We start from the raw sequence: 25,434 nt of genomic DNA, 5'->3' as shown, positions 1-25,434 counted from the left end.
ATTGTAAGTAGCAGCTCCTGTAAACAGAAAGTGAGAATGAAGTGATGGTTGATGGTAGAAGTTGTTGTATTGAAGGACTTGTACTTGTCCACAGTCCAATAATAACAGAGCTCTGATAACAGACTCACTCCATTGTTCTTCTGGAGGAAAAGATTCTGTGGAATCTTGGTGTAAATACACTACAGACAACTCTGGATTACAGGACCTACAATCATTGATGTTGTTGAACACAGTGAAGATACACAACTCTGAACCTACCATGGATGCGTCGTCTCCTCAAAACCACCACAACCAGGAGCAGGACCAGACCCAAGACTCCCATCACTACACCAGCAGTCTTGTCTCCACCAGAGTGAGGAAGAGGAAGAAGCTGATGATCTGAAACCCAGAAAACATTGACATCAGTTTGTGTGTGTTAGTGAAATGTGGATGTAAAGTCTCAGCAAAGATTGAACCAGATGCATCATGAATGACTTCACAGCTGTAATTAGATTTGTCTGATCTTTTAATCTCCACAGAGTCTCTTCTCTGGAAGGTGTCGTCTTCATTTGAACAAACTCCTGAACTCATCACTCCGTCCTCTCTGGTTAGAATACGGCCGTTCCTCTTCATATTCATGATGATGTTGTTTGGGTAGAAGCCTGAGACCAAACACGTCACAATGACGTTGGTCTGAACTTTAGAGTTCTCTGCAAACATCTTCACCTGAGGAGGAGCTGGAAGCAGAAAAGATGAGGTGATGTTTGGAGGGAGGCTACGTAGCAGCATGATACAGACCAATGTCACCACATATATCTGTAGTAAATAATTAAATATATTCTCATGTCTTACTTGTGTCTATAAACACAGATGAAATGGTCCGTCCTCCACCATCAGTCAGGATCTAAAACACAGAAACATTCACATTATTTTCATGTTCAGTCTTTCAACACAATCCAGATTTGTTAAAGTAGTCATTATTACACAGGATAAGATGTTAAAATCCCTTGTGCCAAAATCTGAGGAAAACACATTTAGAAGCCTAGTCCAACAGAAAAACTAACCAGCAGGCTAGCAGTAAGCTACCAACTAGCAACCAACAAAAAGACACCAGCTAACTAGCCCACATCACTGGGGTTTTCAAGTGGGCAGCTCTCTTTACCAATGTTTCATTAAGTTAGGCCCTCGACACCTCAAGAAGTTTTAACAGTGAGTTCCAGGATCCTGGAGTCAACTCCCTCAATGCAGCCACCACACAACCATGTGACCTTCAACCGAGAGCTTACCGTACTGCTGACTATTAGCACTACTCAGCTAGCCTTACCTTTAGTGTGCTCCCCAGCTGGCATGTTTCCTTATTAGCCAGTCACTCACTTGCTCACTGTGCTGCCAGGGACATGTTGTTTACAGCGACCCTCCGTTCTCTCCTGCGAATGACTAGCTCCCACAGGAAAGCAATGGTAGATTTTGCCATGAATCTACGGCAACCCAACTCCACCGGCCGCACACAGGCGCTCCACCTTTGCTGTTTAGCTTCTGCTGCCATCTCTGCATATCTAGCTCTCTTTAGCTCATTAGCCATCTTTCACTTTTCTGTTACTGATGCCTTGCTCCATAGAGGTTTTCCAGCACACAGCCCCAGATCTCTACGAGAGATTGTACACCATGCCATGATGCCTACCTCCAGCTGCTGCCATGCTGTAGTGTACTCTGCGTTGGTAAAGCAGAGCTGTATCTCTGCAAAATAGGCTTTGACTAGGCCTTTGATACTGCCTGGAACTCTAAAAAAAATCAAAAGCTTCCCATAACAATCTGTGAGGTACTGAACCAAATGCATTAGCCAGGTCTACAAATACAGCATGCAGGTCTCTCTTCTCTCACTTTGTTAACTGAAGTTGGTGCCAGATCATGCTGGTGTGCTCTCAGCATCCAGAAAAGCCAGGGATTCCAGCCTTTTGCACCAACGCATCAATCAATCCATTTTCCTCCAAGTACCTAGACAGCCTCTGTGCCACAACACTGACGAAGACCTTCCCCTCAACATTGAGCAGAATGATCGGTCTAAACTGACTAATCTTTACTGAGCCCTTCTCTTTGGGAATGAAATTCCCTCTGCTCTGCGCCATGCCTTGGGAATAACCCGTTTCTTCCAAACTACCTTCATCAACTTCCAGATAAATCTCAGTATATCTGGTGAACTCTTGTACAGCCGATACGGGACTCCATTCGGTCCCGGAGCTGAAGAGGCTCTTGAGCACCTCATCATTCCTGAACCTCTTTCTACCTTGGTGGGCTATCGTCACACTGACTACCTATCTCACCAATTAGTGGAATATCAGAGGGGAGTGCCATCTTCCTAAACCTTTACTTATCTTTATGTACCTCCACCAAGTACTCCTCCAGCTCCTACATGAGCACCATCAGGCTGCAATCCTTCTCTTTTCCAAATAGTGACTTCACAAATCTAAACGGATCCCTGCAGAGTGCTAGATTCTATAGAATCTAATAGACCTATAGATCGTTCCTTTTCCTATTTTTCCTAATCTTCTCCGCCCAACCGCTCCTTCGCATATGCCTTTTTTCTCCTCCTCTGTATCTTTCTTCCACTGTTTCTTAAGCATTCTCCTCTCCTGTATAAGTCTATCAATTTCCTGATGACGCCTACACCTCACTATCTCTCCCTCTAGTTTCTTCCGTTTCTCAATAGTGCTAAATCTTTCCTTACCCCAAACCTTCTCAACACGGAAACTGGATGCAGCATGACTGACTTCACAGCTGTAATGAGACACTTCAGACTTTATAATGACAATAGAGTCTCTTCTCTGGTAGGTTTTGTCTGCATATGGTTCAGCTCCTGAAGTCTCCACTCTGTCCTCTTTAGTCTGAACACAGTGATTCTTCTTGATGTTCAGGACGATGTCTGATGTGATGAAGCCTGTGGCTCTACACACCAAAATCCTGCGACTAGCAGTCTCTGCACCGACACTGAAGACATATGAATGCATCTCCACCTCAGGTTGACCTGGAAGCAGAAAAGATGAGGTGATGTTTGGAGGGAGGCTACGTAGCAGCATGATACAGACCAATGTCACCACATATGATCAGTTTATAACACTGACATCCTCATAATGAACTCCATCAGTCTTCTTGTAGTGTCACATTTACACTTTGAACATTAAACAGATTCATCTTGACTTACACCGAACAAAAACATAAATGCAACACTTTAGTTTTTGCTCCCATTTTTCATGAGCTGAACTCAAAGATCTAAAAAAAAATCTATATACACAAAAGATGTATTTCTCCCAAATATTGTTCACAAATCTGTCTAAATCTATGTTAGTCAGCACTTCTTATTTGCCAAGATAATCCATCCCACCTCACAGGTGTGACATATGAAGATGCTGTTCATACAGCATGAATGATGCACAGCTGTACCTTAGGATGGCCACAATAACACACAGCAGTTTTGAGGGAACAGGGAGTTTGCATAACCAAAGAATTTCTGTGCAAACTATCAGAAACCGTCTGAGGGAAGCTCATCTGCATGCTCATCGTCCTCATCGGGGCCTCGACCTGACTGCAGTTCGTCATCGTAACCGACTTCAGTGGGCAAATGCTCACATTTGATGTGTCTGGCATGTTGGAGAGGTGCCATTCACCCTCAGCCCTCGTGTTGCAGCATGATAATGCACGGCCCCACATTGCAAGGATCTGTACGCAGTCCTCTTCAAGCCCAATTGGAGAGGAATGGACCAACAGTCCTCAGGCCACAATCAACAACCTGATCAACTCCACGCAAAGGTGATGTGTTGCACTGTGGAGGCAAATGGTCAGTAGGGGCTGCCTCAAATCATGGCATTGGCAACTAGCTGTGTCATTTCCGGTGGCATCCCCAGATGCCACGGCCGATGCTTTTGTTTATGGGACATGCCACTGTCAATGTCACTGTTTACGTCGCTGTTTGTCCGAGACAATAGGGTCTTGCGGACCTCTAGCGTGACGCCGCTTCTATGTCAGACGCTCAGAACAATAAGTACGCGCAAGAAACTTCGAAATAAAATCATTTTACACACTTTTGTAAGAAGCGACTCTGTCAGCACCCGTCATTTAATGGGTCACTGCCAGAGTGGCCCAGTGGCCCGGGGGTTATCGCAGATGCCTCACCGGGAGAGGGATTGTGTTCGAGTCCAGCTTGGGCCTCTCACATGTTAATTTTGACTCTTCTTTATATGTTGTAATATAAGTAGCCAATCACATTTTTAGCTATGTTCAAATAACAGTGCCAGCATGTGTGGAGGAAAGAAATAATTAAAACTGTATTTTTGTAAAAAAACAAAACAAAAACAAAAAAAACAGCAACTTACCCGTGTTCTTAATGAAAATAAATTATTCTTTTTTAAATAAATAAATAAACATAAAATGTCAAGTTTTGTATTCTTTTTGCCTTTTTTAATCTTAACATTTATCGATGATTTGAATACACTATTGAAATCAAAAGCACTGAGAATACACAGAAATTATTCAATATAAATGGTTTCACAAAGGCACTGAACACATGCTGAATTTCAGTCTACAACAATGTTATCTATCGAATTTACAATTCAATTCAAAATATCAGTAAGTACATCTGGGTGTTGAAGTAGAAACAGAGACTTCTCTAAATATACGTCAATGAAACAACATGGTAACACAAAATACAAAGACAGCAGAAGTAATCTTTGAATTTACAGCTGGTTTTGGAAATGGCAATTGGCACATAGAACAAAAAATGTCCACACAACGTCCTCTGTCAGTCCTGTGGATGTACAAAAAGTGGTTGTTAGCTTCTCCAGCTACGCTTTTATTCAGCCAAGTATCCTTGTCTGTCATGAATCCCCTCACAAAAAAGATCCTCTTTCTGCGGGGCATCGTCATTCTGCCTCAGACCAAAGGATGGCATACTACAGTACAGCCTCTGCCAGGTATTCCTCTCTCATTTTTACATCCGATGTCAGGGTGGGGAGAAACTGTCCCCATTACAGGCACAGATAGGATTAAACAAATTCATCTTCAGTTAAGTTAGCCCTGCAATAGGCTGGCGACTTGGTCTTTGAAAGATGTTCAATTCAGCCTGAAGATAACTTCTCATTGGAGTCTCAAAAAAATCATCAGGAGTCTAAGTCCAGAGCATCAGAGAGATCTTTATTGCCAGCAAAAAAAGGAGAGCAACATCACAGGACAACAAATGGTCACCACGACTCTGCTCTGAGGTACGAGGGCTACTGTCCTCATCTTTTATACCTTTGGGACATCACAAGTCACACCCTTGTCCCTACATGGGGCAAACCCTCACCAGCCCCTTATTTTAACCAATCAAGGACCAAACCAGGATTAAGCGGTACGGAAGATGAGATCTTCAATTAAAAGGAGGTTATTTTCATTTTCACTCAGTTGTTACGCATGGTGTGTGGATTATAGCCTGTAACTACATTCACTAAGGCGATATTTTGCAACTTAGTTTATTGTCTGTGTTCTTTCTTGTATGGTTATCACAGCTTTTGCCAGGAGTGGGTTTCCACTGCCACAGATGCCACAGACGATGTCACTGTTTGGGAAGGCTGCCATCGAGATGCCGAAAGCTTAGTTTATGAACTGTAGCAAACTAACCTAACCCGATGAAAGCTTTGTTACTGGAGGCTACATCTTGGACAGGCCACCAGTCTATCACAGGGCTAACACCATTAAACTTGTTAATGTGCAGAGGCAACACTTATGAGAAGGTTTATGACACTTTAGAACACAAGGGGATTGAGGGGACATTTCATTTTCATTTATAATTTTATTTTGAACATGTAAATGAGATCACATGAACAGAAGCATATGACCAATGTGTTATGTTGTAATGCTGTGGAAATAAATATATTGAAAACTAAGTTTCATCAAAAGTTTTATAACACTCCAATATTTCTGCAGTTTAATGTCTCATTTTAATAACAGCATAGACCAAATAAACAACTGAAGTTAAAATAATAATAATAATCATGTATAATATAATAATAATCATGGAATCAATAAATAAACCAAAATCTATCTTATATTGTCGACTCATCAAAGTAACCATCTTTGGAGTTCTTCCCAATTTTGTTGCAGAAGTTCCCAGAAATGTGTGTCACTTGTAGGGAGCTTTGCTTTCACTCTTCTGTCCAGTTCATCACAAACCAGTTCCATGGGGTTAAAGTCTACAGACTGGGCCATGGAGACATGGTCCACTCCTTGTTTGGAAGCTTTCCATCTTGTTTTTATCCTGAGGTAGTTCTGGTAGAGCTTGGACTAGAGTTGTGGGTCATTATCTTGCTGTAGGATGAAACCCTTGTGGGCTGGCTGTATGAGCCCCATAAGAGATGTAAGTGGGCTAAGTGGGCTTAGGCATAAAAAGGGCAAATTTTTTGTTGGGCCCCATTTACGGTCCAGTCTGATCCCCTTCGTGCCCATGTGGGCAAAGATATGAGGCAAGTTGGGCCCCACCTGAAACCCGGTCAGAACCTACCTGAGGCCCATATGGGCAAACACAGGTGGGGTCACCATGGAAGCTGTGGCCAAACCAACTTGGGACCCTTATCTGCAGCCCACTTAACCCTTATGGGCCCCACATGGACACGCTGGCTGGGAGGATACTGTGTGCTGTTGTAAAACTTTTGACCGGTGGTGTATATATCTACACTTTCCCCAAAAAGATGTTTCTTGAAGAACCTGCCTTCTGTGTTTTGTGGACTCAAACTGTGTCATACTGTAGAGTCCCTCGGGATATGAATCTTTTAATGGAGTACAACTCAATAGATTAGGAAGTTTAACTTTTTTAAATAAATAAATAAAAAAAATAAAAGAAGACTGAATAATACTACTGAGCAGTTTATCAAGCATTTAAAGAGTTCCGGTTTGTTTAATACATAAGTGCTTCTCATTGCCTGTTGTGCCACATACATCAATTTTCCATTGGGTTACGATGAATCATCTGAATGCTATCTTACATAAAACTGCATTGAAAATCAGATATATTATGAATGTGTAGTGGTTTCAGGCTTTTGATAACAAGTATTTACAGACATGTCAACAAATGACTGTTCAGTAGAAATAACTAAATGTTTTTTGATGACTTTGAGGATGAATCCCAGAGTCCGCCTCCAGGCTGAAAATACTACTTATTTTTAAAAGATTGGCATTTACAAACCAACTTACTTCATTAAGTTTCTAGAACATCGCTTTGAGCCTAATGTCTTCTTTGAAAATTTGCAGAAAATACATCGTTCGCTCTATATTAATTAAATTAGACGAATAAAAGCGCTTCAACAATTCACTGAGCTGCTCAGTACCAATGAACAGGCTCTATGTGCCTTACAGCCTTGTTTCAGTGCAAATTCAACCTTTCTTTCCTCATTCAAAGTGTGAAACGCAGAAGTTGTGAGCATGTGTGCGTATGTGACTGGAGGGGGAAGGAGACAGAGTGTGAGTGATTTACAACAGTGTAATTACAGATGGAGAAGAAGCACCTGAGTGCCTACGTTTGTTTGTGTTTGTATAAATAGTATTTTGTAAAGACTAAATTCGTCTGATAGGTTGTAATAATATAGTTCTAGTTCACCAAGTCTTTTGTCTTTCATTCCAAGTCTTGTAACGTAGTTACATCACCAATGTTTTTTTTTCTATGTTCTTAGGCTTCAGGGTACCTTAAGTGTATAGGATACACTAATTCATTTTTTTTTAAGCTTCACAAAATAAAATATCACACACACACACACACATTAGACCACAGTGAGTACAAATGTTACAGAAACAAAAAACGGCCAGAAAGTGCTTGGGAAGGAGAAGGTTAATCAAGGTTAATCAAGAAAACCTTGAAAAATAATTCTAAAATCCCGATAGCAGAAGCAGTGACATCTCCCTTAAACAGTGGCATAAACAGTGGCATCGGCCGTGGCACCTGGGGATGTCACCGGAAATGTCACAGCTAGTTGCCACTGCCACGATGTGAGCTTCCTGTCTCTCCTGGTAACACCCGCCACACAAGTAAATAAAAAGCCGGTTCTACGTGTTACCATGGAGACACTGAAACGTCATACGAAATGAGGAAGTGGACAGTCTTTCTGTCAGATTGAGACGGACTAAGATGAAGAGAAACAAATAAAATTAAAAAGTTTGATTAAACTAAGTTTACAATGTGAACAGAATCAACTTTGTGTTCAGAATGTTCCTGCTGGTGTTTGTAGTTCTTCTGGGGACAGTAGTGACGGTAAACAGCGGTAAGTCACTGTTTTATGAACCTTTGATCAGAGTCGAGTAAAAACGAAACTAAATCATTTCCGCTGTTGAACATTTAAAGTAGTTTTAGGTGAATTAGTTGTTGTAGGTGACTCCTTTGTTGAGTTTTAGTCATGTAAACTGGTTCATGTTTAGTGTCGTTTACTGTGATAGAAGTTGATGAAGGTGTTTCTGGGTTTAGTGCTGGAGCCTTTATTCCACTCACACACACGGAGATGGAAATTAAAACACTAAACCTCTGCATGGTTTCACATGGACGATTATTAAAGGACGATAATGATAATAATAATAATAATAATAATAATAATAATAATAGATTTTATTTGTATTGCACTTAACATTTCATCAATCTCAAAGTGCTACAGAGCAACACAAAGGTCAATCAATAGTTAGAATTAGGGTCTGTAAAATATATTCAATAAAGGAAAGCTATCGGTTATTTATTAATGTGACTAAGTAGTAATCCAAACTAATTACCCTCAGTGAAGATTATTTGTCTCTAAATTCTCTACTCTACTAATTCTCTACTAATTCTATTACTCTGAAACCTCCGCTCCTCTAATCTGCCCAGCAACATCAAACTAATAATCTGATTGGTTTCTGCGGTGTAAACAACAGGTTCGTGTCCTTGGAGCAGTTTTCGATTTTCATGATAGATTTTCGCCTTTAAAACTACCAATCCACATCAACATTAGTATTTCATTATTTTTTCAAAATTAAAAAATAACGTTATAACGTGGGTTGGATGGCTACCAGAATGGGAAGCTTGAGCAACCTAATTTTTTATTTATTTATTTATTTTTTATACATTTTTATACTGTCTCTGGTTTCCTAGTCTCTGCATCAGTGTTTTTCAACCACTGTGACGCGGCACATTAGAGTGTCGTGAGAGATCGCCAGGTGTGCCGCGTCGTCCAGCTCCACTCTGCAGCATTTCCTATGCATTACCCACAGCTGAGTCTGAGGATGGACTGGTACTGGAGTGATTCAGAGCCTCCAAACTACTTAAAGTGTCCTGGGCAAGTTTCACATAACTTATGAGTTGATGTGAAAGTACATGTTTATTTTACTTACATAAATTACCAGCAGCAAACAACATAACTCAAACTTAGCATAACATATTGCTAACAAATGTCACCGTGCTTTCTAGCACAAGGTGACGTTTAATATCTGCTATCAAACGTTACCAAAAACTTTGTTTTGAAGCCAAAAAAGCTGAAATATTTGGGGCCAGCCCCGACAATCAACTCAGTCACAGTTAAATCTCAATATCACACAAATACAAACACTTTAGCATGAACATTAAGTAGGGGTGTAACAATTCGTTTTAACAATGATTTGATTCAATTCACGATTCGTTGTTGCAAATACTATTTAAGGATGATTTTGATTCAGTGACTTGAAATCGATTCAGTAACTTTTTAGCCAAAAATTAAACCGGTGTGACTGAAATAAACACCTACTCAGTGTTTCCTCTACATTCATTTAGGAGTGGGGCCGCCAACAGATAACTAACTTGCTCAGTATCTACTCTGTGTGGTGTCTCGATCCCCTGGACGCAGCTTGGATTATGAATAAAGAACGAGGTTATTATGGCCCAAAAGTTTAACACCACATGTCTATGTGGTGCCGTTTGTAAAGCCACTCACACTGAAAATAAAAGCAACATTTTTTCACATTTAGCTTCAAACAATGTTTAAAAAACTAGTGTGAATTTTTGAGAGTCACTTTTTTGCACATTTACAACAACATTTGTCAACTTAGAGATATTTTAAATAGTTAAATCCAAATATTAAATATTAAATCTAAATGTTACATCTAAATGTTTGGGGTGAAACTAAATATTTAGCTAATATGCAAATTAAAATGCCGGTAACCAGAAGTACTCGAAGAGGTCAGAGTGTGTTTATAATGTCAAATAACAAATAAAAATCATCTCATCGGGGGAAATGGACTCTTGGACATGGATTATCGTGATAATAACTACCTAAAATAACAAACACGTTTGGAAAACCTTATTTGAAGAGTACTTTGAGTTTTTAGTGTCACTTTTATGAAGGGTGTGGGACTTATGACCTGTAGCCACTATAGCCAGTGAGGGGGCTCACTTTGACTGATCTGCCATGTTCACTTGTGTAAAGGTCAGTAAGATCCTACCCTCGCCCGCCTCCACCCGGCACACTCTACTGTCGGCCATGGTCGCGCTGTGAAAATGTCAAAAGCTATGATTGGCCTGTGTAAGTCAGAGAGGCAGGCCAGGCCACTCAGGCCAGTAGCATGTTTCGATTAAGACCCGCCCCAACAGTCTGTATCAACCACACAGACAGCGTGTGGAAGGGGTGTGTCTGTGCGTGAGTGACGTGTGTCTGGTACCTGCTGCGGTGTGTAGCGAGCGGACAGGGAGAAGAGTCGAGGCTTTGACAATTAGATGATGGACCCCAACCCGGGTAAAAAAAAAAGAAAGAGAAAAGGCGGTGCTGAGAGGGAGAGGGAGAAAAAAAAGAAAGAAAAAGAAAGGCGCTGGAGGATGACGTGATCCTGTGTCTTGGTGATTCACTTGATTACATTTAGCTAGGTTTAAAGTTAAAACCTGAACCTGTCAATTATTTTCTTCCTCTGTCAATTATTATCATTTTGCTAACCCTAAGGCTTCAGGCACTGATTGGCAAAAAAATATATATGTAAGGGCCGAGCAGCAGGTTGCATTGAAGAGCAGACATGCATCATACAGGTACACAGATTAGATTTCACACTTTATTTATCCTCAGTGACATGTTTTGTCAAAAAGACCACCAACACCTCTTCTGTTTAAGTACCTTCATTGAATCTGTAATTTCCTTCTAAGTCATCTGTTGGTATGGCATCTTGCTAACAAGGAGAAGAACTCCCTAGGGAGAGTCGTTTGTGTAGCTTCTAAAGTGGCTGATGTGAAGCTTAACAGCAGAGCGTTTGATTCCACCCTATCCCTAGTCTGTCTGTTGTGTCCTTGGTCAAGACACTTATCCCACACCCCCAGTGTGAACTCCACTGGTGTATGATTGTGAGTGATGTTGGTGGTGGGAGAGGCTGTAGCACATTGGCAGCCATGTTTCCGTCAGTCTGACCCAGGACAACTGTTACTACTGAGGTAGTTCACCAGCACCAGGGTGTGACTGTGTGAGCCAATGAATAATGCATACAATTGTAAGCACTTTGTGTGTTTATGATAAGGTGCTATATAAAATCAAGGCATTATTATTATTGTTATTACAGATCATTTCCATGCGCAACAACTTTACTGTCAAAATTTCCACAATATATTTTAACAATACAGACAAAATTTAAAAATAAATAAGTACAAAAATGAAGTATTAATATCAAATAATATAAACTAAAATACATAAAAATCTATATAACATAAAAATGACATAAAAATGTGAAACAAAATTGAAGAACAATGCAAACAATAACAAAGTGTAAACGGTAAGTGTGACGAAAATTAAAGACATGACTGAAATAAAAAAGCTGTTTCATCCATTGTAGATTCTACTGCCTCTCCTTCTTATCCTTTGGAAAACGTCGCTCTCATTAGTGCTTGGAGTCAGTCCGTTCTTTTCTGATATCTGACGCTATTACTGTCAGCTGCTGAGTTTTCATGTGGTGGTGTAAGTTGTTTGTTGACCTGGACTTGAAACAGATGTTTTTCTGACAAATACTGCATTGTGCTCTACCTCGTGCTTCATCCCCAGAAAAGTGTATCCAAATGTAGCTGTGTTTGCTTTGACTGACTTTGTTTTTTGTTTTTTTTTCCCGTCGCAAATATCTTCTCCACTCTTGTAAATCTGCCTCTGCTCTAATCTCCTATCAGTTGGACTCATTCCCATTAGTTCACCAATAACTGTGCATATATAGCTGTATTCATGTGAACATACCTATAACTGAAGTTAAAGTTCTGACTTCAGTTAAAGCAATGAATAGAGCATGCTGTTAAGTCAACAACTCAAACTTGGAGATAAGACATAAGGCATTTTTTATTACTTGTCACAGTACGCCAGAATTAGACCAGAATATGTACAACAAAAAAAAGGCAGTTTATCGTTCATTTAAAAGAGCGACTTGTTTGTAAATGTCACATCACCAGTTCTTCATCAGACTGAGAGAAATAAACACGATGAAAACTTTGATTAGACTATATTTAAAATGAGATCAGGATCAACTTTACATTCAACATGTTCCTGCTGGTGTTTGTAGTTCTTCTGGGGACAGTAGTGATGGTAGCCGTTGAACATTTAAGTAGTTTTAGTTGAATTAGTTGTTGTAGGTGACTCCTTTGTTGAGTTTTAGTCATGTAAACTGGTTCATGTTTAGTGTCGTTTACTGTGATAGAAGTTGATGAAGGTGTTTCTGGGTTTAGTGCTGGAGCCTTTATTCCACTCACACACACGGAGATGGAAATTAAAACACTAAACCTCTGCATGGTTTCACATGGACGATTATTAAAGGACGATGGAAACACAGACGAGGAGAAATAACTTCAAATAAAGCAACAAAATTAGTAATTAACAATTAAACACTTAAAGTAAAAAAATGCAGTGAATAAATACATGAATATTTTTATATACACAGCAACAATAATTTAAATGTAAACAACCAGAATAAATATAAAGGCAAATAAATAAAAACGAAACTAAATTAGTTTATTCCACGTTATCCATTAATTAATAATTGTTTAATTCAACTATTGTTATATTTAATTCGTCATGAATTCATTGACATGTATTTAATTCATGTGTTCATGTTATTTACATCAAGATGAATCTGTTCAATGTTCAAAGTGTAAATGTGACTCTACAAGAAGACTGATGGAGTTCATTATGAGGACGTCAGTGTTATAAACTGATCATATATGGTGACATTGGTCTGTATCATGCTGCTACGTAGCCTCCCTCCAAACATCACCTCATCTTTTCTGCTTCCAGATCAACCTGAGGTGGAGCTGTTTTCAGATAACGTCAATGTTGGTGCAGAGACTGGTCGTCACAGGATTTTAACATGTAGAGCCAGAGGCTTCAACACATCAGACATCGTCCTGAACATCAAGAAGAATCACTGTGTTCTGACTGAAGAGGACGGAGTGGAGACTTCAGGAGTTAAACCATATGGTGACACCTACTGGAGAAGAGACAATGTCATCATTTTAAAGTCTGACAAATCTCATTACAGCTGTGAAGTCAGTCATACTGCATCCAGTTTTCGTGTTGTGAAGGTTTGGGGTAAGAAAGTTTTTATGTTTTTATATTTTTTATCATTTGTTGTAGTTTTAATTAAGGAAGCTGACAGTGGCTTTACTCCAGTGACATGTATTGCATTCAACCCACATGGGGAAATTGTTCTCTACATTTGAACCATCCATTAAGGTTTTATCTGATATCGGTGCCAAACCGCTACTTCTGAAACGGTGCTGGTGCTTAAAGAATGAAAACATAGAAACTTTGTCCACAAGCAGCGCCTTTTTATTTTGAAGGCATTTTTTGAATTGCAAGTTTCACAGAATATTGTGTTATTTCTTGATAGGATGAGACGGCTCACAGTACTCAACATTTAGCTCTATTCAGCTTCCAAACTCCGAACAGGTCATGGCGTGTAAAATTGTATAAATACAATTCAGACATAAATGAACCAATATAAAAATAAATAAACCAGTGTGGTGGGGTCTGTCAGGCATCAGAGACGCTACATCTCTGGTCCTTTAATAAAATGCTAATGCTAATGCTATGTGTGGTCAGATGTTGGATCTAATTCCAGGTGTTTAATCCTTGTTGCATCTTTAGAGCTGAAGTCCTGACAAACTTTTGACAAACGTTTGGTCTCAGACGTGTTGAAGCTTCACTTCCATCCATGCAGGAGAAAGACTGATGTGTAGCGTTGGCACAGCAACTATAATAATTAAAAAAAAAAAAGTTAAATCAGTGGTACCTAAATGAAGCACCCAAATCTGAGTTGCTTTTCAGTCTGGTCGTCAAGTGTCTTTACAACACACATGAATTCCCACACTTGATAAAAGGACTTGACCCGACTCAGGATTTCACTCAGTTTATTTAGGTATTATTTGGTAACCGGGAATGAAAGAAGGAAGGTGAAAAACCTACAAAAAATAAATAAAAATCAATGTAAATAAAATCCATTTTCCATCATAATTTTGGCTTCAAGTATTTAAACCATTTTTTTTTTACTTTAAATTTTAATTTGAAACAGAAAGATTGTATTTTTATACACAATATAGGCCATTTGAAACAGATAGAATAGATTAATAGATATAGATTAATAGATTTGCATTTTAACAAAACAAAATTTGCCATATTAATGCTAATCATCAACTTAACTCGAAACAAATTCAACTCAAATGTTTATATTTATTTACTTCTTAAACAGTAACCTAAATCTGACCACTGCTTAATTTCACATTTGAGTATTTTGTGGAAAATAAGATCCATAGGTGACCTAAACAAACTAAGCATAAGTTGCATAACATAAAGTTGTAACTTGAAACAGAATCATATTTTAAATGAGAGTCCAGTGAGGAGACATGAGCTTACTGGTAGCCCTTTTTAGATGCAAGTTCTTTCCCCATGTGTTTAATCAGTGGTAAGAGAAGCGTTTTGTTTTGTTCTTCCTTTGATTTCTTTTGCTGTCCTCAACTCTGTTGCACACCAGCCAAATGACTGGTGTGTTGCTTACATGGTCTTCGTTTAGCAGGCACTGATTAATCCTGATTTCAATTAGCTGCTATCATCACGCATAGAGATGTGCAGCTGCTTTGTGTGCAGAACACACCCCTCAGGACAAATTGCCACAACACTGGTTACTACCATTAGAGTCAGCATCAGGGCTATTGTGGTACCCAGTATCAGTACCAGTAGTATCAGTATGGTGGGAGACATTCCTGTGACCCTTCAATGATTGAAATTACTTCACTAACAAAGGATCTTAGGGTTCTTTTATACCTGGGATGTTTAGTCCCGTTAAATCAGACTGAGGTTGGTTTAGATCTCACATTAACCTCCTTCCAGATGTGAACATTAATCTGGTGTCAGTCCACATATGGAGGTGGTCTGGGACACATGGGACCTCATTCCTTTGGTTTGTGTGAACATAGGGTTGAGTAGGCTATCATTTAAAAATGTTTGATACCAATACCAGTACTCTTAAAATGATAATAAATTGAGTATTTTTCTTTTAATTCTTTTTTTTTTTAACTTCATTCAATGTTAGTCATGTCTATAGAAGGCAATCAGTTGTTTAAATGTCACCACTCCTCCCCGTTCAAAAGATTTTTACATAAACACATTTTGAAAGTGATCAAATTACTGCATATTTTATTGAATAACTATACAAACCTGTACAACAAAGTATTGTTTGGGCTGTGTAGTTTTCATCATCACAACCATGAATCAATATCCTCTAACATGATGAAGCTCCTCATCAAACACAGAGAATCCAGCCACTGACCAGTCAGTCCTCCTCATTTTACATCTGATAAATAAATGTGCAAACATGCAAAGGATGAATACAGTTAGCCTAGTAGCATTTATATATTACATATATAAAATTATATATATATTATATTACATACAGTGGGGGAAATAAGTATTTGATCCCCTGCTGAATTTGTAAGTTTGCCCACTTCCATAGAAATGATCAGATTCTGGTTTTTATGGTTGTTTACTGGTTATGGGTATAGACAGAATATCAATTGAAAATGCATAAAAAACACACAATCTAAAAGTTATAAATTGTTATGTATTTTATTAAGGGAAATAAGTATTTGATCCCCAACAATTCACTTAGAATTCAGGCTCCTACAGATTGGCTGGTGCGCATGTGGCACACAGCTGTGCTCAGTCAACTAATTACCAATACTCCTGATCTTAACTCGTCATGTATATAAAGCACACCTGCTCTAAGAATCAGTTTCTTACATTCCAACTTCTACAGCACCATGGGCAAGACCAAAGAGCTGTCAAAAGATGTCAGGGACAAGATTGTAGACCTGCACAAGGCTGGTATAGGTTACAAAACCATCAGCAAAAGGCTTGGTGAGAAGGTGACAACTATTGGTGCCATTATTCGCAAGTGGAAGACCCATAAAAGGACCATCAACTGTCCTCGGTCTGGAGCTCCCCGCAAAATCTCGCCTCATGGAGTGAGGATGATGATGAGAAAGGTGAGGGAGCAGCCTAAAACAACACGGCAGGAGCTTGTTAATGATCTGGAAGCAGTTGGGACCTCCGTCACCAAGAAAACAGTTGGCAACACACTGCGCCGTTATGGATTGAACTCATGCAGTGCCCGCAAGGTCCCCCTGCTCAAGAAGGCACATGTACAGGCCCGCCTTAAGTTTGCCAGTGAACATCTAAATGACTCAGAGAAGGCTTGGGAGAAAGTGCTGTGGTCTGACGAAACCAAAGTTGAGCTATTTGGCATTAACTCGACCCGCCGTGTTTGGAGGATGAAAAAACGTGAGTATGACACAAAGAACACCATACCCACGGTTAAGCATGGAGGTGGAAACATCATGTTTTGGGGCTGTTTTTCAGCAAAGGGTACAGGGCAACTTCACCGCATTATGGGGCCAATGAATGCAGCCATGTACTGTAACATCTTGGACAAAAACCCTTCTTTCCTCAGCAAGAACACTGAAGATGCCTCGTGGGTGGGTTTTCCAACATGACAATGACCCAAAACATACTGCCAGGACAACAAAGGAGTGGCTCAAGAAGAAGCATATTAAGGTCATGGAGTGGCCTAGTCAGTCTCCAGACCTTAACCCAATCGAAAACCTGTGGAGGGAGCTGAAGCTCCGAGTTTCCAAGAGGCAGCCAAGAAACTTGAAGGATTTAGAGACTGTCTGTAAAGATGAATGGGCCAAAATCCCTCCTGCGCTGTGTGCAAACCTGGTGACCAACTACAAGAAACGTCTCATCGCTGTGCTTGCCAACAAAGGTTTCTCTACAAAGTACTGACTTGTGTTATGCTTGGGGATCAAATACTTATTTCCCTTAATAAAATACATAACAATTTATAACTTTTAGATTGTGTGTTTTTTATGCATTTTCGACTGATATTCTGTCTATACCCATAACCAGTAAACAACCATAAAAACCAGAGTCTGATCATTTCTATGGAAGTGGGCAAACTTACAAATTCAGCAGGGGATCAAATACTTATTTCCCCCACTGTAATCTGCCATAGAAAGGCAAGTTGTTGGCATCAATATAAACACATGTTGCCTAATTCTCAGCCCAACATATTTTTTTAGTGTGACTAACAAAGCTGTGCCTCATCTCCAAACATGATAATCCACAGATATTATCCTCAATTCCGTTATTGTGCCCAAGTTACTTTGTAGGGCTTAGAATTTGATACTAAGGTGGTGGACACCAATACAAAATGGCAGTCAGAGATATATTTTTGCAGATATCTCCGACTGCCAAAGAAAAAAGAAGCAAATGTATCGCTGCATTACTAAGAAACAACTGGAATCCAGACACAGAAACCTGGTGTTTAGTGTCAGAAAATATTAATTTATGCTGTATTTATTGATGAAGTCACACCTTAAGTTACTTCTTAAGTTACGTTCTGGAGGGCTGTCAGATAAGTAAGATAACGTTACTTCTCAGTAAAGCTCTTAGCGTTAGCATCTTTTATTTAGCAACATTTATCAGAACTGAAACTAACTGAAACTAATTGAAACTGAAACAGTTAGTTTAAATGTCTCTGATTGGTTGCAGGCGTCCAGATGATGCAGAGGTTTTTTTTGAAACTTCATTTTGAAAACCAGATGTTTAGGGACTTAGGAACTGAGTTTCTCTCCAGGAGATTATTATGTCTAAAACTGTTTTTCAACCACTGTGCCGCAGCACACTAGTGTGCTGTGAGAGATCGCCGGGTGTGCGGTGGGACATTATCCGATTTCACCTAATTGGAATAAAAAGATTTTTTGAAAACAAAGTAATTATTATCTGCAAATAACATGCCACTGTTGAGCGTCTGTGCTGTAGTAGTGACTGGCAGCGTAATCATGTAATAGACTAAATACTCGTCCTTATCACCGGATGGCAGCAGGGAGCAAACTGCATTGTACGTTGAGACAAGAGAATTAGTGACGCATGAATGCAACAGTTAGTGGTGACAGCTTTGTGGCAAGCAAGACTGAGATGACAGTGATGGAGAAGTTTTTGAAAAGGAAATATGCTAACTCCTAACTGAGCCCAGATGAAGGCCCTAGTATGACTCGAGGTCAAAAGAAGTCAAAGATGGTGAGCTTGAGGCAATACAGCAAGAGTTACCTTTGATATGGATTTACTTTCACCATAAATACACTGAGACTGACATTTTGTACATGCAACTCTTCATATTTCTCAGTGTGGAACAGTGAAATCTTTCCCAAATATTATTGCTTCTGTCAGAATAAGCTAACAGAATGCTTTTGGACACAGACTTTGGAAAACACTTTGAAATTTTCTACTACCTCTTGTTGTGGCATCATCTTTTTTTACCATTTTTGGTTGGTGGTGTGTCTCGTGATATTTTCTCACAAAAGGTTGAAATACACCTGTCTAAAACATGTGGTGTACATGTGGCAACTCTGTGTCCTCAGAGACTTAACAGGGAGAAACTTTAGTTAGAAGGAAACACTGGTTTTATAAGTTTACAGATTCTGACCTTCGTTTATTCTCAGATGAAACTTTTTCTTTATCGTCACCTTTCTCACTGAACAAATGATTAAATATGTTGTTTTGTCTCTTTTCTTTTCTGTGATTTAACATACACATTATTTCAGTAACAGATCAGGATTGTGTTGAAAGACTGAACATGAAAATAATGTGAATGTTTCTGTGTTTTAGATCCTGACTCTGTTGGAGGAGGACGGATAATTTCATCTATGTTTAAAGACACAAGTAAGACATGAGAATATATTAATTATTTACTACAGATATATGTGGTGACATTGGTCTGTATCATGCTGCTACGTAGCCTCCCTCCAAACATCACCTCATCTTTTCTGCTTCCAGCTAAACCTGCTCTGTTCATGTTTCCGGAGAACTCTGAAGTTCAGACCAAGGTCATTTTGGTGTGTCTGGCCTCAGGCTTCTACCCAAACAACATCATCCTGAAAATGAAGAGGAACGGCCGTATTCTAACCACAGAGGACGGAGTGAAGAGTTCAGGATTTTGTTCAAATGAAGACAACACCTTCCAGAGAAGCGACTCTGTTGAGATTAAAAGATCAGACCAGTCTGATTACAGCTGTGAAGTCATTCATGATGCATCTGGTTCACATGTGGAGAAGATTTGGGGTAAGAAAGTTTAATTATGTTTGTCATTTTATTTTAAATAAAATACTTTTCTCTGTCTGATGTTTTCCAACAGATCTCCATTATTATTTTACTGAAACAAACTGAACTCTGGTTTAGTTTTGAAGCTCACATGTTTCTCTCCTTCACTAACCACTGATTTCACTTTGTTTAGTCATTAAATTCAATCTTTGCTGAGACTTTACATCCACATTTCACTAACACACACAAACTGATGGCAATGTTTTCTGGCTTTTAGATCATCGTCTTCCTGATGACTCTAGTGAACACAGCACTGGAGATAATGGACACAGAACTGGTGCCATCATTGGTGCAGTGATAGGAGGCCTGGTCCTGCTCCTGGTTGTAGTTGTGGTTGTGGTGCTGGTGGTTTTGAGGAGACTAGGCATCCGTGGTAGGTTCAGTGTTGTGTAACTTCACTATGTTCAACAACATCAATGATTGTAGATCCTGTAATCCAGAGTTGTCTGTAGTGTGTTTACACCAAGATTCCACAGAATCTTTTCCTCCAGAAGAACAATGGAGTGAGTCTGTTATCAGAGCTCTGTTATTATTGGACTGTGGACAAGTACAAGTCCTTCAATGCAACAACTTCTACCGTCAACCATCACTTCATTCTCTCTGTTTATTTACAGGAGCTGCTGCTAATAATTCTGCAATAAACTATATCCCAGGTAACTCTATTTTATTTTCTTCAGATGAGAATGCTTTTTGTCTCAGTCACATTTTAGTATTTTTTATCTTTCATAGTTGTAGATAATTAACAACTTCATTACATAAGTCATCTTAAAAAATATTCAGGGTTTTGTCACTTTAATGAAGCTTATACGTTTGGATCAGGTATTACAGAGAGATAAAAGACCATAGCTCAAGTTAAAATACAAAACATTTTTCTGACCACATATCCCTGAGATAACCTGTCTGCCAGTGCATCAGAGAGGACAGTGCTTAGTTATGGTAATTGTAACAAGTAAACTTGTCAGAGGTCAGTAACTTCATGTAAATAGGAAAATACTTAGATGAAAACTTATGGTTGTTAGCTTGCTTCTGTGATGCTCCTTCAAATGTCATATTCTTCCACTTCATTTGTAGCCACAGGACTAGTTGCAGCTAGTTTTAGTAGGTAATGCTAATTGCAATCAGATAGGTATCAGTTCGGGGACCATTCGATACACACAAAAAAAGAATAGCCATGTTCAAAATATTTATATTTCTGGGGTATCTTATTTTGCAACCTCTTCTGCCCGTACCTTTGTCACTTTCACACGCTAAAAACTAAGTTCACTCCAGAGCTTCTTGGGAAAAGACAAACGGGCCAACGATGAGACAGCAGAAGGTTCACAAGGTGCCAGAAAAAACAAAGCTGCATTTAAAAGAAAATATCAAGGTTCCTACCCAAGCTCCACACCCACTATGCTAATTAATCCATGAAATCTAAGCCATGTTGAGACAAAGACCATCTGCCTGTATCAATAGAACATGTATTCTGAATATCACATATTCAGATAACTTATCACCTGAAATAATGTCTTTGGATCTGATTCTAGATACTGGATCAAATAACATGTTTCCACTTTGTCTTTATTTACAGCTAAATCAGTGGATCCTGCTGCTCCTTCACCAGGTAAGTGTTTTATTTATCTGTTATTGATTCTATGGAATTATTTCATAACTGATCTTTATTAAGCCATCTTTAAATGTCACCATGTGATGTTAGGACCAGAGTTAGCTTAAAGCTAATTAAGTGACTGAAGTGATTGGTTGATGAATTGATTCGTCTACATATTAAGTTTAATATATAAAGAATAACAAAATCAGTAAAACAGTAAAATGCTAAATAAAATAGATAATTTCTGAAATCACTACAAAACATGTAATTAATGTAAAAAATAAAACTAATATTTCGTGTGTGTGTGGGTTTAGATGATAACACCGGAAAGACAATCATCAAAGGTGAGTATTTTCCTGTAGATAGATAGATAGATAGACAGACAGACAGACCCTGAATAGAGTTACAAAACAAGAGTCCATGTGCCCAGCCCAGAGCGGGTACATAGAGCTTCCCCAACTGGAGACTCACATCCCTGTGGGCCTTTGTGACTATGTAGATTGGGCAGAAGACCAAGGCAGGGGTCTTGGCGGTCTGGCTCTTTGAACATGGAATGTCATCTCTCTGGTAGGGCAGGAGTTGGAGCTTGTGAAAGAGGTTGAGCGCTATTGACTAGATATAATCGGCTTCACCTCAATGCATAGTGTCGGCTCTGGAACCCAAGTCCTCGAGAGGGGTTGGACCCTCTTCTTTGCTGGAGTTGCTCCAGGTTAGAGGTGGAGGCCCAGGGTGGGCTTTTTGCTTGCCCCAAGACTCTGTCTGTGTGTTGGGGTTCTCCCGGATGGACGAAAGGGTTCCTTCCCTCTGCCTTCAGGTCGGGGAACGGGTCCTAACTGTTGTTTGTGCTTATGCGCAAACAACAGTTAGGACAAGTACCCACCCTTTTGGAGGCTGTAGGAGAGATACTAAATTGCGTCCCAACTGGGGACTCCACTGTCCTGCTGGGGGACTTCAACGCTCATGTGTAAACAGGGGGCACCTTGGCCCTTCTCAGGTCTACCACCAGTTCCTTAGTCTTTGTCACATTGAGCTGTAGATGGTTCTCCTCACACCACCTAATCACCCTCTGATGCATCCAACCACTGCAGAGTCATCAGAAAACTTCTGGAGATGACAGGTCTCTGTGCAGTGGTTGAAGTCCATGGTGTAGATGGTGAAGAGAAAGGGAGGGAGGACAGTCCCCTGGGGGGCCCCAGTGTTGCTGACCAGCCTGTCTGACACACAGCGTTGCAGGCGCACATACTGTGGTCTGCCAGTCAGGTAGTCAACAATCCACGACACCAGAGGGGAATCCACCTGCATCAACATCATCTTCTCACCCAGAAGAGCCTGACGGACACTGTTGAAAGCACTGGAGAAGTCAAAGAACATGACTCTCACAGTACTCGCCTTCTTGTCCAGATGGGCGTAGAGACGGTTGAGTAGGAAGATGATGGCATCCTCAACTCTATGTTGGGGCTGGTAGGCGAACTGGAGGGGGTCCAAATGTGGCTTGACCACGGGCCGGAGTTGCTTCAATATGAGTCTCTCCAGGGTCTTCATGATGTGGGAGGTCAGCACCACCGGTCTGTAGTCCTTCGAGCCACCGGGTCGCGGCGTCTTCGGCACAGGAACTAGGCAGGACGTCTTCCACATCACAAGGACCCTCTGCAGACTCAGGCTCATGTTGAAGACATGCTGAAGGACTCCACAGAGCTGGGTGGCGCAGGTTTTGAGCACCCTGGGGCTGACCCCATCAGGGCCCACAGCCTTGTTAGAGTGAAGTTTCCCCAGCTGTCTTCTAGCATGGTCGGCAGTGATGATCACAGTAGATGGGGGTGGAGGTAGGGGGGTAGAGGTGAGAGACTGTCCTCCACTAGAAGATGAGAGACTGTAAGGAGGGTGAGGGGAAGAGAGTGGAAAAGGTGCTGTGGACATAACAATAGAGGTAGTGGTGATCTTATGATCTTCAAGTGTCTCTGGATGTCTCTCATCTCCTCCTTGTTGCCAGCCCTGAAAGCCCTCTTCTTCTCATTCAGGATGGCTTTGATGTCCTTTGTCACCCACGGCTTGTTGTTTCGGTAACAGTGGAGCGTCTCTGCTGGAACGATAGTGTCAACGCAGAAGTTGATATAGTCCGTGATGCACTCTGTGAGCCCATTGAATCATGGGCTGGACGGAGGGGAAAGAGGGAGATACAGCGGTTAGTAATAGAAATGAAATTCTAAGAGATTGGAGGACATGTCCTCAGTGCATTGTCCCCCTGCAGCCTAGGCCTATAGCAGCATAACAAAGGGGTGGTCCAGCCCTAGCTATAAGCTTTTTCAAAAAGGAAAGTCTTAGTCCTGACCTTAAAAGCAGAGACAGTGTCTGCCTCCCGAACCCAAACTGGGAGCTGGTTCCACGGGAGAGGAGCCTAATAGCTGAAGGCTCTACCTCCCATTCTACTTTTAGAAACTCTAAGAACCACAAGTAGACCTGCACTTAGAGATTGTAGTGATCTGTTGGGACAATATGGTTCTATGAGGTCATTCAAGGCCTTGTATGCAAGTAGGAGGATTTTATTCATTAATACACAGGACAAGATGTTACAATCCCTTGTGTCATGATCTAAGGCAAAACTCCGTTAGAAGCCTGGTCGGCTACTAACTAGCCTAGCCACCAGCAGTAGGTAAGAAATGATGGGCATGCGACTACACTCGAACCAGGCATCTCTTCCTTCTGCCTTTGTCAAAATAACACTATCACACACCAGCTCATTAGCCTAAACACCAGCAGTAGGTAAGAAATGATGGGACATGCGACTATGCTTCAAACAACATTCCTCCCCTCTGCCGAGATCAGACGTTACACACAAGAGAACGCCAGCAAACAAGCCTAACTAGCAACAGTAGGCAGTGTGCAGTGTGCAGCACATCATTGGGGTTTTCAAGTGGGCACCTCCCTTCACCGATGTTTCGTTAAGTTAGGCCCACGACACCTCAGGAAGGCTAAACAGTGAGCTCCAGCATCCCGGAGTCACCTCCCTCAATGCAGCCACCGCGCTAAAATGTGCCTTTCAACCGATAGATTAGATTAATCTTATTGATCTACAACTGCTAACTATTGACAGTACATAGCTAGCCTTACCTTTAGCATGCTCCCCAATTAGCATGCTTCCTCCGTAGCCACAACCACTGACTCGTTCACTCCGCTGCCAGGGACTGTTAAGCCTTATTCTTTCTGACAACCCTCTGTTCTTTTCCTCAAATGCCCAACTCACAAAGGAGAGCAATGGCGGATTTTGCAACAAATCCACAGCAGCCAACTTCCACTGGGTGCACCCAGGTTCTCCAGCCTCGCTGCTCAGCTTTCGATGCCAACTCCGTGTATCTATCTCTCTTGCGCTCATTCGCCTCTTCAACTCTGTCTTCACACGGGACAGTTAATTCCACAAAATACACTATCCTTTCTTTCTCAGACCACAACAGGCTATCTGTTGTCGAACAGACATCTGCCATCTAAATCCATCCTCAGTTCCCAGGCTCTGCCCCCACTTAGCTGCCCTGCACTATACCTGAATCTTGCTGGTCTGGCCTTATCTCCCTCCTGAACAAACATAATATGCTTATTCTCCTTTCTAGCAGATGAGGAATTTGCTTCAATCCATTTTTCCTCAATTGCAGCTGCTAAGCATTTCAGAACCTGGTTGTGGCGTCAGGTATATCTCCCTTGGGAGAGACTAACCCTGCAACCTGTCAAAATGTGGCTGAGTTGCATACACAAGAACAAAGTGGGTATGCAGCATCCTCCCCTAACCACTGGTTCAGGTTTTGGGGAGTTGGCAGCACATCATAAACTGGCCCTATCATAAATCTAATCCTACTAGCCTCCATGCTCCACAGCTCTCTCCACGACACCTTCCTATTCTCTACACTCTCCCAGTTCCTCCACTGTCCTTGCCTAGCCTGCATGCACTGCCTTAGTGCATCTCATTGCTCCCTCTTGCCTATGAATTTCCTCCACTACCATCTTCCTCTTTTCCGCTGCAGATGCCTTGCTCCACAGAGGTTTCCCTGCACACAGTCCCAGGCCTCCACGCCTCCTTGCTGCACATGCCCCATGATATCCCTGAGCCTGAGGGCAGCCTGTGCCTCCTGAACCACGTCTCTCGGGTTCCACTTCCTCCCTGTTTTGACCGTGGGGGCTGTCCGCCTGACTGAGTAAGAGTCA

At 40.8% G+C, this 25,434-nt stretch overlaps 4 protein-coding genes across 10 annotated transcripts in view; 2 read left to right on the top strand and 2 right to left on the bottom strand.

Annotated features, from left to right (window-relative positions):
- Positions 1–25,434, top strand: part of LOC125019928 (H-2 class I histocompatibility antigen, Q10 alpha chain-like) — a 333,056-nt gene that overhangs the window by 147,388 nt on the left and 160,234 nt on the right. For 3 of the 5 annotated variants that reach the window (XM_047605072.1, XM_047605071.1, XM_047605070.1), the window contains exons 1-8: positions 8,071–8,258; positions 13,236–13,529; positions 19,164–19,217; positions 19,332–19,616; positions 19,873–20,028; positions 20,270–20,308; positions 21,226–21,258; positions 21,558–21,587. The exons of 1 other annotated variant lie outside the window; for it this stretch is intronic. In XM_047605072.1, the coding sequence (XP_047461028.1) occupies positions 8,204–8,258; positions 13,236–13,529; positions 19,164–19,217; positions 19,332–19,616; positions 19,873–20,028; positions 20,270–20,308; positions 21,226–21,258; positions 21,558–21,587 (946 nt within the window). In that variant the 5' untranslated portion in view covers positions 8,071–8,203. Of the gene's footprint in view, positions 1–8,070; positions 8,259–13,235; positions 13,530–19,163; positions 19,218–19,331; positions 19,617–19,872; positions 20,029–20,269; positions 20,309–21,225; positions 21,259–21,557; positions 21,588–25,434 lie in introns of those variants that run through there. One more of the 5 variants, XM_047605065.1, reaches the window with a different exon arrangement.
- The window catches only part of LOC125019922, a 293,290-nt gene that overhangs the window by 144,327 nt on the left and 123,529 nt on the right, over positions 1–25,434 (top strand). The window lies entirely within an intron of this gene.
- The window catches only part of LOC125019923, a 268,060-nt gene that overhangs the window by 194,770 nt on the left and 47,856 nt on the right, over positions 1–25,434 (bottom strand). The window lies entirely within an intron of this gene.
- The window catches only part of LOC125019934 (H-2 class I histocompatibility antigen, Q10 alpha chain-like), a 91,020-nt gene that overhangs the window by 26,876 nt on the left and 38,710 nt on the right, over positions 1–25,434 (bottom strand). The gene's annotated exons all lie outside the window — the stretch shown is intronic.

Source organism: Mugil cephalus, chromosome 14, assembly GCF_022458985.1.
Source record: "Mugil cephalus isolate CIBA_MC_2020 chromosome 14, CIBA_Mcephalus_1.1, whole genome shotgun sequence".
Lineage (NCBI taxonomy): Eukaryota > Metazoa > Chordata > Actinopteri > Mugiliformes > Mugilidae > Mugil > Mugil cephalus.
The sequence above is the reverse complement of the archived record's forward strand: the minus strand, read 5'-3'. Positions and strand labels throughout refer to the sequence as shown.